Genomic DNA, 16,248 nt, shown 5'->3' with positions numbered 1-16,248 from the left:
CTGAATTTGTTCAGACACGCTGATCACACTCGTCCATTTCCAAGTGTGTGAGTTTAGTGAAAGCTACAGGCTCACAGGTATCCTTCAACCAGAGCCTGGTGCAATGGTGCACAGTAAAAGGAAGGAGAAAGATGACCGATTTATTTCCCTTTTTAAGACCTGACGGACCTCGTGTGAACTTTTTTTTTCTGATTTTATTTCGAGTATTTTGATCTTGGGTTCTGTTCCATTTCTGTTTGCAGTTACTTCACTGTGTCACTGACAGACAGTAACATTAACCGCTGTGTTCGCTCTCTGCACTGGCGCCCTGTGAGAATTTCAAACATTTATTCGATTCTTTTTGTTAACGAGGTGGACTCAGTCAAATGTCACCTCGTGTGAAAAAGGTCAACCTCGTGTTAACATTTGCACTCAACACTTGCAGGTACTCAAGAACACTCTGGCATTCCTACAGTCTCGATAATATCGAAATTATAAACATATTACCAGCCCAAAAGCAGGTAGGGTGTCACCTTGGAGTCGTTTAACGACCACATCAAAACCGGATCCAATCCAGATTTACTTAAATTTATAAAACAGCTTTGATCCTATAGTTAGTTTCCCATTTTATTTGTTGTCCAATAGTATTTAAAAGCAAGAGTGACCGCGGTTTATTCAGTGAACAAATGAACCAGCCGGCTCGGTGATTTAGCCAGACTTCGGCGTTTACCGAAATACTCCGTGTCACAAGGATCTGTTAAAAATCCTCTTTAACCAAAGAAATCGGATCAACTTCCCTTTTAAAACAAATCATCTTATCTGACACGATTGTAAATGTGTTATTTGATACACAGAGAGGCTGCTAACCTTGTGCAGTTTCCAACAATCGCCAACGCTTTGAGCTTTACTTGTTCAGTTTCATCAGAGCGCAATCTCTGATAAATGTATCTAACTGAATAAAAGTCAATGGGCTAACATATCTGAGAGATCCCGGTGTAAAGTTTAAAGTTTCCACATTAAATAAAAGAAAACGAAATTTTATCATTTGTATTTAAGCGAATTTCTTCTATTCAATTAAAATGAGTTTTCCAAATGACATGATCTTAGATTTTTGGCATGTGACCCTTTTAGGAGGATAAATAATGTGGGCAAAACCTAGAATATGATCTGAAATATGAACAAAGGATGAATTTAAAATGAAGCGCCCGAATGGAAACTCTAAGGAATCTCTGTGATCACACTGACTGTTGGAAAAATATCAGATAAGGTCGATGTTCTCAATGTGATACCTGGATGATAAGAAATGTTTCGAAAACGTTAATGAATAGATTTTCAATCATACATTTGTCTCGGGAAAATGAAACGAAAATGCACGAGGTCAGTCGATTTCGAACGGAAATGTTCTTGCTGGAAGTGAAATAAGCGCTATATTTAGGAGCGGGAGCACAGGATTCTGTAAAACAGACAGAGCCAGCCTCCCGCTGCACCTTCCCGGAACCTGAGTAATGTATTCAGTCTATGTTCAGAGACTAGGCAGAGCAGCTGGGAAACATGGGCAATGCTGTATATTCAGGTTCCGGGGTTAGGGCTGCCATCAGGGTAAATAGGAGAGAGGCGAGCGTGGTCCGTGCGGTTTCAGATCAACTCTTCCTGACAGCGATGTGAAATGGCAGTGCAAATGCAGACAGGGGCTGGATTACTGCTCGTTCTTATCAGTTTACCACACTGACCGACTCCTTCCAAAACCAAACCAGGTAGTTACTTCTCTACTTTATAATCATGTTTGGGGCGGGGATCGTCTTCAAAACGTTTTCAGCACTTTTAAGAAAAAACGTTCTGCACAGAATTAGCGACAAGGGGAAAAAAAATGGCACAGAGCCTTTCGGGACCCCCTGAGGAACCGGTGAGCTTTCACGGCTGGGTGTGTAGCCGGAGGTGGCGGCTTCGGGGTGCACTCAGAGAGACGCTGATTGTCGCTCTGTAGTTGGCGGGCCGGCCAGCTCAATAAACAGCGGCTCCGCGCTTTCCAAGTTTATCAACAGATCAGCTGCTGTAAACTGCTCAACCCGGCCCTTCAGAATGGAGCTAATGGGTTCAGCAAGGGGGAGAGGTCACCCACTTTCCACAGTCCCCGAGTGATCCAAACAGAAACTGCAGCTCTGTCTGATCGGGGCCGGCAGTTCACCAAGACAAACTGTTGGTGAGCTGCTCGGATGGAGCTAAGGGAGTGGGAACAGAGTCCAGCCCCAAGGCACAGGTAAGAGACAGACGGTGTGAGTGGCTGGATCTTTTAATAGGATCAAGTCAGAAAACAGACACGTGGTGTGTCTTTTCTAACGGTGTCTAGGAACTATTCTCTGGGGTATTCCCAAAGAGAAGGAGAGGCGATGATGAATGGGAATTGGGTGGAAATATTGATGGATGATGTAGACATTCCAAGGCCAGAAGGCTCACTGCCTTTGTCAATGTGTGCGTGATATTTCTCAGCCTTGTTCGGATGCTCCGGAATATCTACCCAATCTATAGTGAATGGGAGCTCTGTCTGGATCAGCACCGGCGCTGCCTTCTGACACTCACGTAAGAAACATTCATCACTTAAAACATTTCTGTTAGCGTGTCCACACGGCAGCAGCGGTCCTGAAACAGCGACTTGCGCACACGTCCCGGGAGTTTACTGTTCGCTGTAAACCCTTAAACGTCTGCTTGGTTTTGCAAGACAGGTTTTGACGGTTCTGTAGATTTACTGCAGTAGAGCGGCCAAGTCAGGACAGGATATAACCCATTAGCAGAAGCGCGCTAGGTCCTCCTAATACTGAGGAGGGGCCCATTAAAAATGACTTCTTGTCCCGCTGGTGTGTGCTCCCAGATCACACGCCGAAGCAATTTATTTGTGTTCAGGTCGAGCCTAAGGGGAAAATTCCGATAAATTGGATTTATTTTACAAACAGGACTGAACTTTGTTTTAAACAAATATCACCCCCTCCCCGTGGGTGGGAATGGGAATCAAATAGTGACTGTAAATCGGAGCAACTGTTTCATCTGCAGATTTCTCTCCTTTAAAGTTGCGAGTGGCGCGGACTTGGGAGTTGTAAACAACACTTTTTTGAAAAAAAGCAAGCGCTCGTTTCCCGGCCGAAGGGAACAACACAGCATTGACTGTGAAGAGTTTGTATTCTCTCGATGTTGGCAGAGGGCCAGGTCCTGCCTTTGTGGACGGTAGTGGTTTATTTTCTCCTCATTTACATGGCAAGTAGAGTCGTTTGAGTTTTGGTTTTGAAGTGACCTACGATTTTTATAAAAATATCTATGTATCCATTGACTCCAGTCCACCAGGTTGAATCTTCAAATCACGAGCCCCTCACCGCTTAGTGAGACAGACACTGGAACGCGCAGGAAGATGAACACCATCGTCTTTAATAAATTTACCAACCAAGTTATTTTCGAAGAAAAGGCAAATGAGGTCGAGAGGAAAAGCAGGACCTATATGGAAGTGATGGAGGAACAAGAGCAGGAGCTGATGATCCCGGACAGTCCGTCCAGCCGGAGTCAGAGGGGTCTGCGGCACAGGAGGTCTGGGTATGACTCCTTTTCCTGGGGGTGACAGGCATGTGGTTAACTGGGCTCAGGAATGTAGCTGCAGGGTAGGCGGTGAAGCAGAATTACCTTACACACACACACTTCCCAGCCCTATACAGCTATCTGTAATTTTGGACCTATGTTCTGACCATTAGCAATCCTGAGTTAAGAAATCCTGAGAATAGGTTTCATAAAGCGGAGCGCCATGCACTCACTCTACAGAGTGCGGCGCGATCTATGTCCTTCAGATATTAATGGATTTTTTTAAAAAATCATCCCTTCGCCAGATTTGATGGTTTTGCTAAAACGACCTTTTCTGGAAGTGTGATGACCAGTTTCTGATGGTATCAGCACAATCATTTGTAAACATGCGGCGCCCACTCCCACTTTATCATCCCGAACACGGCACTGTTCAAACCGGCAGCAGTAAGGGCCCTGAATGTGAACACATTATTGACCATATCCAAGCAGAGTCCTGCAGATACTGGAAACCTGACACAGAGAATGCTGGAGGAACTCGGCAGGTCTGGCAGCATCTGTGGAGAGACTTAATGATTTAAGTTTAATTTTGACTCTTTTTCAGAACTGGCATTATTGATAAGGTTCAATGTAATGCCTCGCCGTTTCAAACATTGTTTGTAAATAACAATGACATTCAATACCAATATTTCATAACTTGCAATCATCTTTTCACATCGGGGTTGATCACTAATGTAAATATCTTTCTCTGGGTGGTCAGATGCTGCAATAATTCAGACATAATCGGACATCTTCTGTATGTACATGTACCAATAGAATTACTTTTATTGTCAGTGTGGGGCACATTTTGTGACCGATGTAAACAAGTTTTCATTTATTTCAATTTCAACTACAAATACAAACTTTAAAACAAGAAAACATTTCGGTGACAATCGTTGATTTTAGGGGGGAAAATCATTTTTCTTTTAAGATGTTGACATGTTTTTATAACACGGCCTTCACTGAAGTTGAATTCCTGTTCAAACACAACAACTAGTTATAACCGCGACTGTTAGCGAATATCCAGATGACAATTTGCTTTGGGGTCATGCGCTAGAGTTTAGCAATACCGCGTTGGTCTGGCAGTGTTCAAGGGGACATGAGTCAGAAATATCGTCCCAGTGAGAATGTTAAGTTTCTCTGTTCAGTGGATAAGGGGGGGCTTCAGATTCACAGCGACATCTGCAGCACCCAGTTGGAATGCACATATTCAAGCACCATCCACATCATGTCCCTCCGGCTCTTGACAAACCTTACAAGCCTGATTAGAGACAAAACAAAAACACCTACAGATGCTGGAACCCAAGGTAGACAAGCAGAAGGCTGGGAGAACACACGCCAGGCAGTTTCAGAAGGTGGCCTACTGATCACCACAGTATTCACACGGATAAACAGACAACACACTCCACTGAGACACGCAGCCTCAGACTCACAGCACACTTACATTTCCGTCAGCGCCATCTAGTTAATAGATATGGTTATCTAGTTATTCCCACCTTATTGTGTGTGTGAGGTCGCTGTTCGTAAATTGACTGCCACGTTTTCTACATTATCACAGCAATTGTATTTGAAAACTGCTGCATTGACTGGGAAATACTCCGGGACATCATGAGGTGGTGACAGGGGCTATATAAACGAAGGATTTTTCCTCTATGAATAAGGCAGAAGCCAAGTTCGGTTTTTAGACGAACAAGGACTGATCCGTGTTGCACTGAGAGGAAACCTTCATTTATACAAAGCCTCATCGTATCTCCCGAGAAACTTCCCAAGCACTTCAGCTCAAATATATCTGAAGCAGGTCATCTACTTTAAAGCATGACAGATAACAGGAACCCGCAATAACGATATGCACAGACACAGAAAGGTCTGAAACTTGCTGAGAACATCGCCCCACTTACACATTTCCACGGGTGTCTCACATTCATTTCCAAAGTTCATTTTATTTCTATTCAAACATTAAATCACCAGAAACCCGACTCAGAAACAGGGTTCCATTGATTTTTGTTTTAAATTAATGTTGTGATTGTGATAGTGCGGGTGCCATGAGACTTGCTTTCTGCGCACATTTCTGTTTCCATCTTCCCTCAGATAAAATGAGTTCACGGTCGATTCCCACAGTTCGGTGTTGGTTCAGAAACATGATGTCTGATTTCTGGAGTGTGTTCAAAGGAGACCCAGAACATGATACACTCTCGGAGTGTGTAAACTGCCCACACTTTGACCTTCACTGTACAGGAAGAAATGTACCTTTGAACGCGACTACATTGCTGTCTATGCAAAAGCTTTGTGTTTTTCTTTGTTTTGTGCCTGGTCATTGACTACCTGAATGTTTCCAGCTCTCGGCAGGGCGGAGGTAAGGTGAGGCACAAACGGCAGGCTCTTCAGGATATGGCTCGCCCTTTGAAACAATGGCTGTACAAGCACCGAGACAACCCGTACCCAACTAAAACCGAGAAGATTCTGCTGGCCCTCGGTTCCCAGATGACCCTGGTACAAGTAAGGCCGTTTTCCCTACCTCATTCAATCGGTATTGTCTTTCTGTTTCCATCTCTACTCAGTACTTGTGTGCGAGCTAGGATTATCCATTAGCGTCTCACACGCACAAAAAAAAATACACAAATTGGTTTGCCCAACAGTGAAAATCTGACTGCACCATTGCGTGTATTTGACGGCGATTGGTTTTTATCCCGGTGCTAACGGCAGATGCAGTTTAAATTGCCTACAGTGTGGAAACAGGCCCTTCGGCCCAACCACTCCACACCGACCCTCCGAAGAGTAACCCATCCAGTCCTATTTCCCTCTGACTATTGCGCCTAACACCATGGCCAATTCACCTAACCTGCATATCTTTGGACTGTGGGAGGAAACAGGAGACACGGGGAGAATGTGCAAACTCCACACAGACAGTCACCCGAGACTGGAATTGAACCTGGGACCCTGGTACTGTGAGGCAGCAGTGTTATCCACCGAGCCACCATGCCCTTTTTAAAGGCAAGAAATGTCCTTGCAAATGGAGAGGCCTAGCTAGACAATTCTAATACTCAGTCCCGGGATCAAATGTGGACTGAACCGACTGGTCTCAGTGAGGGTCTGCTGTCCCCCGAGAGGGGGCGGGGTAGAGGTGGGGGGCGGTTGGGGAGCTCGCTGGCCGGACCCCAACTGGATGCACCAATCACATACAGCAACCTCACCGAGAAATGCTTCTTCTGACATTTATAGTGTTTTCATTGGTGGCGGGGAATAACTGCACGTATTAAAGTATTTGAATCAAGGCGAAATCACAGTTCTCATTAAAACCTGTAAGTTTCACGTACTGGACTCGTGCAAGTCCTCCCCGGCCCCACCTTCGGTAGAATCGGTTTTCGTTCCTCGCTCACGAGTTGGAATTCAAATGCATTTCACCTTACAGAGAAATGACAGTGAGCAATGTGTGTGTGTGTTTTTAAGGTATTGCTAAAAAGACTGAAAGATGAATTAAGATTCAGAAATGCGTTACTGACCAAGATGCATAATCATCCAACAGATTTCATCCAGATATATTTTGCGCTACACAATTACATTCGGATCAACTTTATTCTTATACTCCATATTATAATCCACGACAGTCTGATGAAGGGGCAGCGCTCAGAAAGCTAGTGCTTCCAAATAAACCTGTTGGACTGTAACCTGGTGTTGTGTGATTTTTGTTTTTGTACACCCCAGTCCAACACCGGCTCCTCCAAATCACAACTTTATTCTTAAATTGTTATGGTGCCATATCAAACCTGTCATCGTATTCCATAATCTCTGAAAGGTCTGTGTAATATGACAAGGTTTAATTTATGACAGTTTTGCGCTGCTCACGTACACATTGTCGCATTTTGCAATAACAGTGTTTGCACTTCGTTACCATTACTTACAACATAGGACCCACACTTTTCCGACTAAGTATTTTTCCTGCAAAAATAGGAGCAAGAGGCCCAATGAGGGAAATGGGAGAATGAACTTGTGCCCATTCACTTTCATTAAATGTATTGATTTCAATTGTTTCACTGTGATTTTCCACATCTTTTTATCTGCCTATTTCTGGTTGTGTTAATAGCACACTGCTATGTTAACGAGGTAGTAAACCACTCTGCATTTGACATGATACCAAGTTGAATGTTCCTGGATCAATTGACACTTCTTAGCTTTAAATAGTTTCTTTGCATTCAGCCTTCTGACACACCAGTTCACAATTGTCGAACATACTGTAGGCCATACCTGACAAGATTATGTAAATGTGTATTGTGCTGTGTTAACCACCTCTTTCTCCTTTTTAAATTCGCCTGGTTACTGAGGTGGAGGAAATAACGGGTTGCATTGCAGAAAAGGGAAAACTCTGGGAGAATCATTTCTGGGTTGTGCAGGAATATATTAAGATATGTCACATTACTTTGCTATTATTCGTAAAGGTTTTTGTGACGTTCAGATTACCCTGGTTACAAGTAACGTCTGAGTTGTTCATTGGACTTACAATTGCCAAAATGTCTTAAACATAGCTGGATAGTTCGAGAATATCATGTGAATTAAATTCTGCCATGTACTTTGTACACATAATTGAACACATTGTTCTATTTAAGTTCATTTTTTCAGACTCAGTCTTGAGGAATGACATTTGCAGAGTCAACTATCTGCTCTGACTCTCAGTCACACTGCCATTAGAATGTAACTGTATCTCAGTAATACCGCTAGCTTCCTCACACACATTTAAATGGACCATTAATTGGGTTATTGTCACTTCCTTATTTTCTATCTTTAATCTTGCTCACTTGTACCCACTGGCCATTTCAGTGAGTTCACAGAGATGTGGCCCTTCTGGAATCGTGTCCTGCTTTTCAAGTTTAGTGCAACATCTCCCTGTCAGCTGACTCGGTGGATCGAATGCTGACACATGTAACATATTTCCAAAGAATTCCGCGCATTTACATTTAGGAAATTAATTTGGCACAAGTGTTAGGATGCTGCAACGAACACTTCTCAGTCGCTTGGATTCTGCGGAAATTCCCGAGTGAAATGTTTGTTTGAGTTAAGTGAGTTTGTCCTCCATAGTCTGCATCTTTGTCCATTGTTGGACAAGGTGGCGGGGGTGGGGTGCAGCGTCCCGAAGGAACAACTCATCCAGCGAGCGATCCTGTCGTAGCCTGCACATGGAGCTGGGAAATCGAGACCAAATTTCAGATAAATCACCAAAAATGCTGCTTGAAACCAGAACCAACTGACTCAGTAACTTTGAAGGATTTAAAGAGCAGTAATGTTAGTTATTCCCGTTTATTGATATTCTGTTTATACAGGTGCTCAACGACATATCTCAATGATATTTATGTGAAAGTAACATTCCTGTAAAAGCTACCAATCAAAACAGGCAAAGAAAAACACAGTAAAACGGCTGCCTGCTGATCCCCACATAGGGAAAAGAAATCCTCGATCAATTATTACATTCAGCAATGAAATGTTTATTTAATAACATTGTAAATGTCACTTTGAATCTTTTCGCTAATTTATCACAATGTAATACGCCATGAACATTAACCGCTGTAAAACGTCAGTTTCCTTGCGATCAGATCGCTGAATTGTAGCGAATTTTATTTATCTTAAAACACTATTGCATTGAAATTGGCTGCTTGGGATAAAGCGGCAATATTGAGACAGATTAATAATTTGTCCTGTATGTTTACTGCCACACCCCCCGAGCATACACCCACAGCGAATTCACATTCACATGGCAATGGTGGGTTGTTGGTTGACTGTGTTGACGCACTTAAAATCAAATATGAATTCAATACTGAGAAAGTCAGACAGCTTCTATTTTTTAACAGCGACAAAGCCATTTTAAATACGACAGATTTGATAGTTACCCATGTTGTTGCTGCAATTTGCTACATGAAGTTGTTTAGTGCTGCCTTCTAACTAGAGTTACTAGTTTCGCACAGAGTTGTCCAAGGCTATTAGTATATTGCTTTCAGCTTCAGAAAATTGCATCTCAATCAATTCAAGCTGAAACGTCTGTGCAGTGATCCTTCTCTGGACTGGCTTTTAATCAGTCATTAATAGTAATAATGTTAGAGTGAAGTCTGAAGGATCTTTGGAGACTTTATAAAAAAAGGTTTATAGAGATGTCTTTCCAACAGTTAAAGTTTATGCTGCAGCCAATGTGAAACCCAAACAATCTGAGCCTAACCTTTCAATCAATACTGCAAACTAACTAGTCCATAAAGAGCCATTTCAGGAAAGTTGAGCAGTCCAGAGAGAAATGATAACAAGTGTTCAGCAGTAACTGATACAGAAGTCAGTTTTCAGCAGTTCTGATCATTTCCCAAAAGTGAAGTTTCTTTCTGAGTTCATTATCTTTGATTGTTTTTCATATTTTCAAACTAGATATTTTGACAGTTGGTAATTGACACCAAATCCATTAGGCATTACATTTCTGTTAGTTAGCATTGAATCTCTCAGGCCCACCCCAGCAGAATATTACTCCAATCTTTTACTTGCAGTTACTTTAAAGGTGTTGTTCAGGAGGGACTTTCCATGATTTTTTACCAAACAGCAGTTAAGGAATGGTGATGTAGTTCTATGTCAGAATGGTGTGTGACTTGGACAGGGATTTGCAGTTTCCTAGCAGCTTGCTTCTCTTGTCTTTCTAGATGGTAAAGGTCACAGTATTGGAAGAAGCTGTTGAAGGAGCTTTGACAAATCATTATTTTGAATTTGGTAGATGATAAGTGCTACCACTATACACTGGTGGTGGAGAAAATGAATATTTAAAGTGGTGAATGGGATGCCCATCCAACAGGGTATTATTTTTGGATGGCATCACACATCTTGAGTTGTGTTGGAACCTTAATCATTCAGGCAAGTGGAAGCCAATTGCCCACCTTCCTGTCTTGTGCCTTCTAGATCGTGAACAGGCTTTGGAGAGTCAGAGGTGAGTTACATGCTATATAGTTCTCAGTCCCTGACCTGCTGTTGTAGCCACAATATTTCTATGGCCAGTCCAGTTCAGTTTCTGGTCAATGGTAATCCCAATGATGTTGATGGTCACGGGAATTCACTGATGAAAACACCACTGAATTTCAAGTAGATATGTTTGGGTTTAGCCTTGTCGGAGGTGGTCATTTCTTAGCACTTGGCCCTCCTACTGACTTAAATTTTACTAAGGTCCCTTGATGCACATTTTGTCCAATATAACCTTGATGTCAAAGTCAGCCATTCTGTTATCCATCACAACACTTAGCCCTGATGGAGTGTAAAATAAACAAGTTGAATAGTAAGCATGACTTGACAGCAGTGTCAATGAAACCTCCCATCATTTAGCTAAGAATTGAGGTTAGACTGTCAAGGCAGTAATGGGCAGATTGGATTCATCCTGTGTTTTGTTGACAGGACTTACCTAGACTCCTTTTCCAGTTTCTGGGGTAGAAGTCTCTGTGCAGCTGTACACAAACAGCTCAGATTAAAATTCAAACCTAAATTAATGCAATAGTTGTTATTTATAATTTTCTATTCCTTCTATGTGCCAAATTGCTGTTCTTTATTTAAAACAGACAGGCAAGTTCTTTTCATCATTGTTTAATTGCAACCAATTTGCTATTTTGTGTTTGTGAAAGCATTTATTATAACTTCATCCAATTGTGATTCCATCAACATTCAATCTCTCATAATATTTAAAATATCTTTATAGTACTCAATAACATCTGCCGCCAGGTCTCAGATTTGCTTGGATTATTTTTAAGCCTTGTACTTCGTCCAACTGGCAAGACAATGCTTGCTGCTGGTTAGCTGAACTCTTCTGCTCCCCCCTGTGACCACAATCAGCATGAAGTCTTTCCTGCCACGTTCTATTGCACTGTCTTTACAGAACTCAAAACAAGTTCTGCTTCTAGTGAGCAGCCAAGTGAAGTGTCTCAGTGCATCAACTTATGGTGACCCTGCTGCTGTGAAATCTTGTCTACTACACTCGACTCACTTGTTTTAACCATTTCATTTCGTGTCAGAAGAGGAATTCAATAGGATTAAGTTAAAGATCTCCCAAGTCCCTAAACTTCCATGCTCACATATGAAAGGCCCCACTAGAAGGGATTGAGGAGACAATTTCTGAAGCAAACTTTGGACACCCGGAAGTTTCACCATAATTGCTAACAAATAGTTTTGCTTACCACGATCAACTTCTGTAATACAAATGGAAAACCTGTACTTTAGGAAAGCAGTTATTGAAATCAAAACAACTGCTCTAACTATTTGAGAAATGGGTCATTTTTTATAATTATATAATTGAAGTCCAAAAACAATTTCACAGGAATTTGAATTTGGTGCCACAATAAAAACATTTGTGGAAATATCATGAGCAGCTGATGTGTTTTTTTTTAATCTGACATAGGTTGCATGAAGGTTTGAAACAGAGAAATTATTTAAGTATATGTGCTGACATACAGCTGTCATATAAGTATCAAGTTATGCGTATTTAAATTTGTAATGAACACACACAAGTCATCAGTGCTTCTGGGTGACACTTTCCTTAACTGATCATTTTGAACACTTGTTTCGTTATCAACTAACCTTTTATTAATGAAATTTCATGTTTTTGGAATAGGTTTCCAACTGGTTTGCAAATGCCAGACGCCGCCTGAAGAATACTGTTAGACAACCAGATTTGAGCTGGGCATTACGTATAAAGCTATACAACAAGTATGTGCAAGGCAATGCAGAACGACTCAGCATTAGCAGTGATGACACATGCTCTGAAGGTACGGCAAGTGAAGAAAAGGATTGTTGTGCCCCAAAACACTGTTGTGTTCCATGTTGGTACCAGTGTCCTGGTGAATTCTGTAACTAGGGTTGTAGATGTTGTTTTAAATTAATTAATGAGGTTGGGGAAGGGCTCAGTTCAACATAAGTTTAAAACTAAATCAAAAAGAAATGAGAGTGTGGAGATACAGCAGACTGAAAAGGCAAATGATAAGCCAAGTGTGACAAGGAGGGGTAGAAGATATGTGCAGAAGACTGCATCAGAAATTAGAACCAGGATCAGTCCTATGGCTTCAATTTTTACAATTAATATTAATGACTTTAAGAGGTCAGAGTAAACTATATTCAAATTTACTGACAATGATAAAATGGGTGGAGGGGCATGTTGTGATGAGGACATAGAAATCTGCAAGGGAGATGGAGAGGTTGAGCAGGTGGGCAAAAACTTGGCAGATGGAGTTTAATGTAGGAAAGTGATAGATCATACACTTCTAATTTAATAGCAAGACTTATTTAAATAGAGAGGCTCCAAAAAAATGCAGTACAAAGGGATCTCAGTGACCTTGTGTATGAAACATAAATATTAGCATGTTGGGAAAATATTAGCATGGTGAGGGTGGGGAGGGGGGTTGCTGTAAGATATTTAAAAAGTTAATGGAATTTTTACCTTTATTGCTCAGGGATTAGAGTTTAAAAATAGGGAAGACTGAATAGAGTGTTACTGAGGACACAATTAGAGTATTGTGTACAGCTTTTATCACTGTGTTTCATAAACCATATACTGGCATAAGAGACAGTTGAAAAGTGATTCACTAGGCTGATTCCAGTGATGAACGGGTTGACTTATCCAGAATAGCTAAGTATCTTACCTTTAATCTTTAGAGCTTAGTAGAATGAGTGTGATTTTAATGAGCTTCTGAGGGGACTTCACAGGATAGATGAGTACGTGAATAAGAAGGGGTTAGAGGGATATGGGCCATGTGCTGGCAAATGGGACTAGATGAGCTTCGGATATCTGGTCATCATGGATGAGTTGGGCCAAATGGTCTGTTTCCCTGCTGTACATCTCTATGACTCTGTGTTAAGAAGATGTTTCCACTTGTGGGAGGAACTCAAATGACGGAACACTTGCAGAATTAGGTGACATTTGTTTGAAACAGAGCTACGAAACAATTTTTTCTCCCAAAGGGTAATGAATGCCTGGAATTCTCTATCCCAGGGAATTATTGAGGCTAGATCATCAAAAGTTTTTAAAGAGGAGGGAGATAGGAGTTGATGGCTGTGCTAAGCTAGTGTAAAAGTGGAATTTTGGCCTGGCCAGATCCATTCGATTGGTGGGACAGGCTTCAATAGCCAACTCCTCCTTTTTCTTATGTTATTATAGTTAATTGGCACTGCCTTATCTGGCAGTGCCTTTTCCTGATGAAGGGCTTGTGCCCGAAATGTTGATTCTCCTGCTCCTTGTATGCTGCCTGACCTACTGTGCTTTTGCAGCACCACACTCTTGACACTGCCTTATTACTGAATGATCAGCTATTTATGGCTATAGCAGTCAACCTACAATCCAACAAGGATTCTCCTCTCTGAAGAGAAAATAAAATGTAGTATAAAGTAAAAACACTTCATCTCCAACATAATTTACAATTAAACACAAATTATTTATTTAAAGGAATGGATTTGGGTGTTAGTTTGCAGGTTCCTTTGTGCCTGCACAATTTTTAACATATTTAAAAATTGCAAACTTCTTTAAATGCATTTTAATTAAGGATATATATTTGAGATGATATTACTATTCTTGTATAGTATTACATACCAATGTTAGTAAAGGTTTTTGTTTTAAAGTCCTGGTGGGACAATCTCTAAATAAAGCAAATTAAAAGACATCATATCAACCAAGCTATAAATTTCATATTTTTCTTGTTTTTGTTAAATTCAATGAAAAAGTAGATGGAATAAACTGGTGAACAAGAATAAAAATATAAATCATTGGAGAAACTCAGTAGGTCTGGCAGCATCTGTGGACAGAGGAACATTTCGGGTCTGATTTGACTCTCCTCCAGAAACCACAAATGATTGAAAAGGCTGACTGACCTTCTGTCAGATTTTACCACCATTTACAGTTTGGGTCAAAGGAAACAAAAAACGTTTTTTAAGAGAAGCAAGAAAAAACACCTAAGTTCTGCATGTGAGTGGGAATTGATACAAAAATAGAATTATTATGCACAATTAAACCTGTAAGTTTATTGTTTAAAGGAGTGATAAGCTTTTAAAGTTTCAACAGAACCTGTTGAAAATAGAGTGTAACAGCTTTGCAGTGTTTGTGATCCCATTCATCATATTAATCCAATGATTCTCTCAGGACCCCTAATTATTTTCAACGACTCAGTTGAACTCCTGCTAACAGCCTTGTCTCAACTTCTTCGGTACATTGGAAACAAATCCACAAGCAAGATATTTTTAGAGATGAATGGGTGATATATATATAAAGTATCTTTGGCCTCAAAAGGGAGGTTGTTATGTGAAATATACTGATGCAGTTCAGATTTACCAGAAGTTGAGACAGGAAGGTTTGTGTTGGACGCACAGCCTGAGTTGAATGAGGTTGGATTGCGCTATCATCAGAAGGTAGACCACAGTGAGCAGGAAATTTGGGAAATGCTACACAGCATTTGCTACCAATTTCAATCAATGTTTAGTTTATTATGTCCTCTGAAGAATACAAAATGTTCTCACTTATGGTTAGCTCACCTGAGTTTTAAAATGTTAAAGGCAACAGGATATGTGCCTCATTAGCCATGATGTAATGCACTCAGTCCAACCATTCTCTGGTGTTCCATTTAAGTGGCCATTTTTCATGTATAAGGCAATATAGTAAAAGTTGATTCACAACCTAACTGCACAGAGCAGCCTAGCTAATCCTTTCTCCCTGCTCTCCCTAGAAGTGCACTTCCCAGCACAGGTCACTGGGAGACAATTCTACATTTTCCAGTCAAGAGTCAGTCAAGAGACACAAAGTTAATGGCAGCACACCTAGCAAATTCTTGAAGTTTGGATTAACATAAACATGTAGGCAATATAAGCTTTAGTGTATTGGTGTCTCTCCCCTGTGGGATAAGCAAATACATCCCAGCTGTCCAGATCACCTGAATGACGAATTAACAAGCGCCGGTGATCAGAACAAATGCTTCCACACATGAAGATATAGATGAGATCAAGGAGGGATTCTGAACTCACCTCAAGCAAATGCTAACCAGAATACCAGTAGGTGATGCATTGAATATCCTTGAGTTCGGAAAGATGTAAATCTCTGGAACAATTTGATAGACAAGGAAGGAATAGTGAAAGGCAACATCATTGGAGTGCCTTCCCAGTGAACTGTTGAGAATATGACCTTGTCATAGCCAAGACTCTGTTCTGTTGGTGAGACAAGCTCATGACCACATGACCACACCCAGAGTCCAAACTGCGGTATCTTCTTGATTATATCATTGCTTGAACAATGGGCCCCTATCATCCATGTTATAAAAGATACCAATGACTGCTCAACCAATCACTACCTTATCAATTAACCATCTCCATTAGCATGGCACTACACAGCAGAGGCATCAGAAATAATACCGCAATAAAATTCATATCAAAAGCCTCAAAGATTCCATTTGGTCACCCTTTTCACATAAAGTATGAAATACTTTAGTGTAATAATACAGTTGTCAGTGTTTGCCTGCCAACTCTCAACTCCAGCCACACTTCCAGATCAACCCCAAAGTCCATTATAACAACTACCTGAACCTGCTTCGGACACCTTAAAGAGCTGGAGAATGATCATCAATGGTAATTACATAAGATCCTCCAAGTCCTATAGGAAGAAAAGTGTTCCAACAGCAGAATCCATTCCCATATTGCCCTGCTTGA

At 41.1% G+C, this 16,248-nt stretch overlaps 1 protein-coding gene across 3 annotated transcripts in view; it reads left to right on the top strand.

Annotated features, from left to right (window-relative positions):
* The first annotated feature begins 1,624 nt into the window (after nt 1–1,624).
* mkxa (mohawk homeobox a) overlaps nt 1,625–16,248 on the top strand; it is a 55,082-nt gene continuing 40,458 nt past the window's right edge. For 2 of the 3 annotated variants that reach the window (XR_009644750.1, XM_060825591.1), the window contains exons 1-4: nt 1,625–1,733; nt 3,305–3,549; nt 5,910–6,069; nt 12,182–12,335. Coding sequence is in view for 2 of the 3 variants with exons in the window: in XM_060825591.1 (XP_060681574.1) it covers nt 3,377–3,549; nt 5,910–6,069; nt 12,182–12,335 (487 nt within the window). In the remaining variant the exon portion in view is untranslated. Of the gene's footprint in view, nt 1,734–2,196; nt 2,237–3,304; nt 3,550–5,909; nt 6,070–12,181; nt 12,336–16,248 lie in introns of those variants that run through there. The other variant, XM_060825592.1, reaches the window with a different exon arrangement.

The sequence above is a fragment of the Hemiscyllium ocellatum genome, chromosome 5, assembly GCF_020745735.1.
Source record: "Hemiscyllium ocellatum isolate sHemOce1 chromosome 5, sHemOce1.pat.X.cur, whole genome shotgun sequence".
Lineage (NCBI taxonomy): Eukaryota > Metazoa > Chordata > Chondrichthyes > Orectolobiformes > Hemiscylliidae > Hemiscyllium > Hemiscyllium ocellatum.
This window is presented reverse-complemented; position numbering and strand designations above follow the sequence as displayed.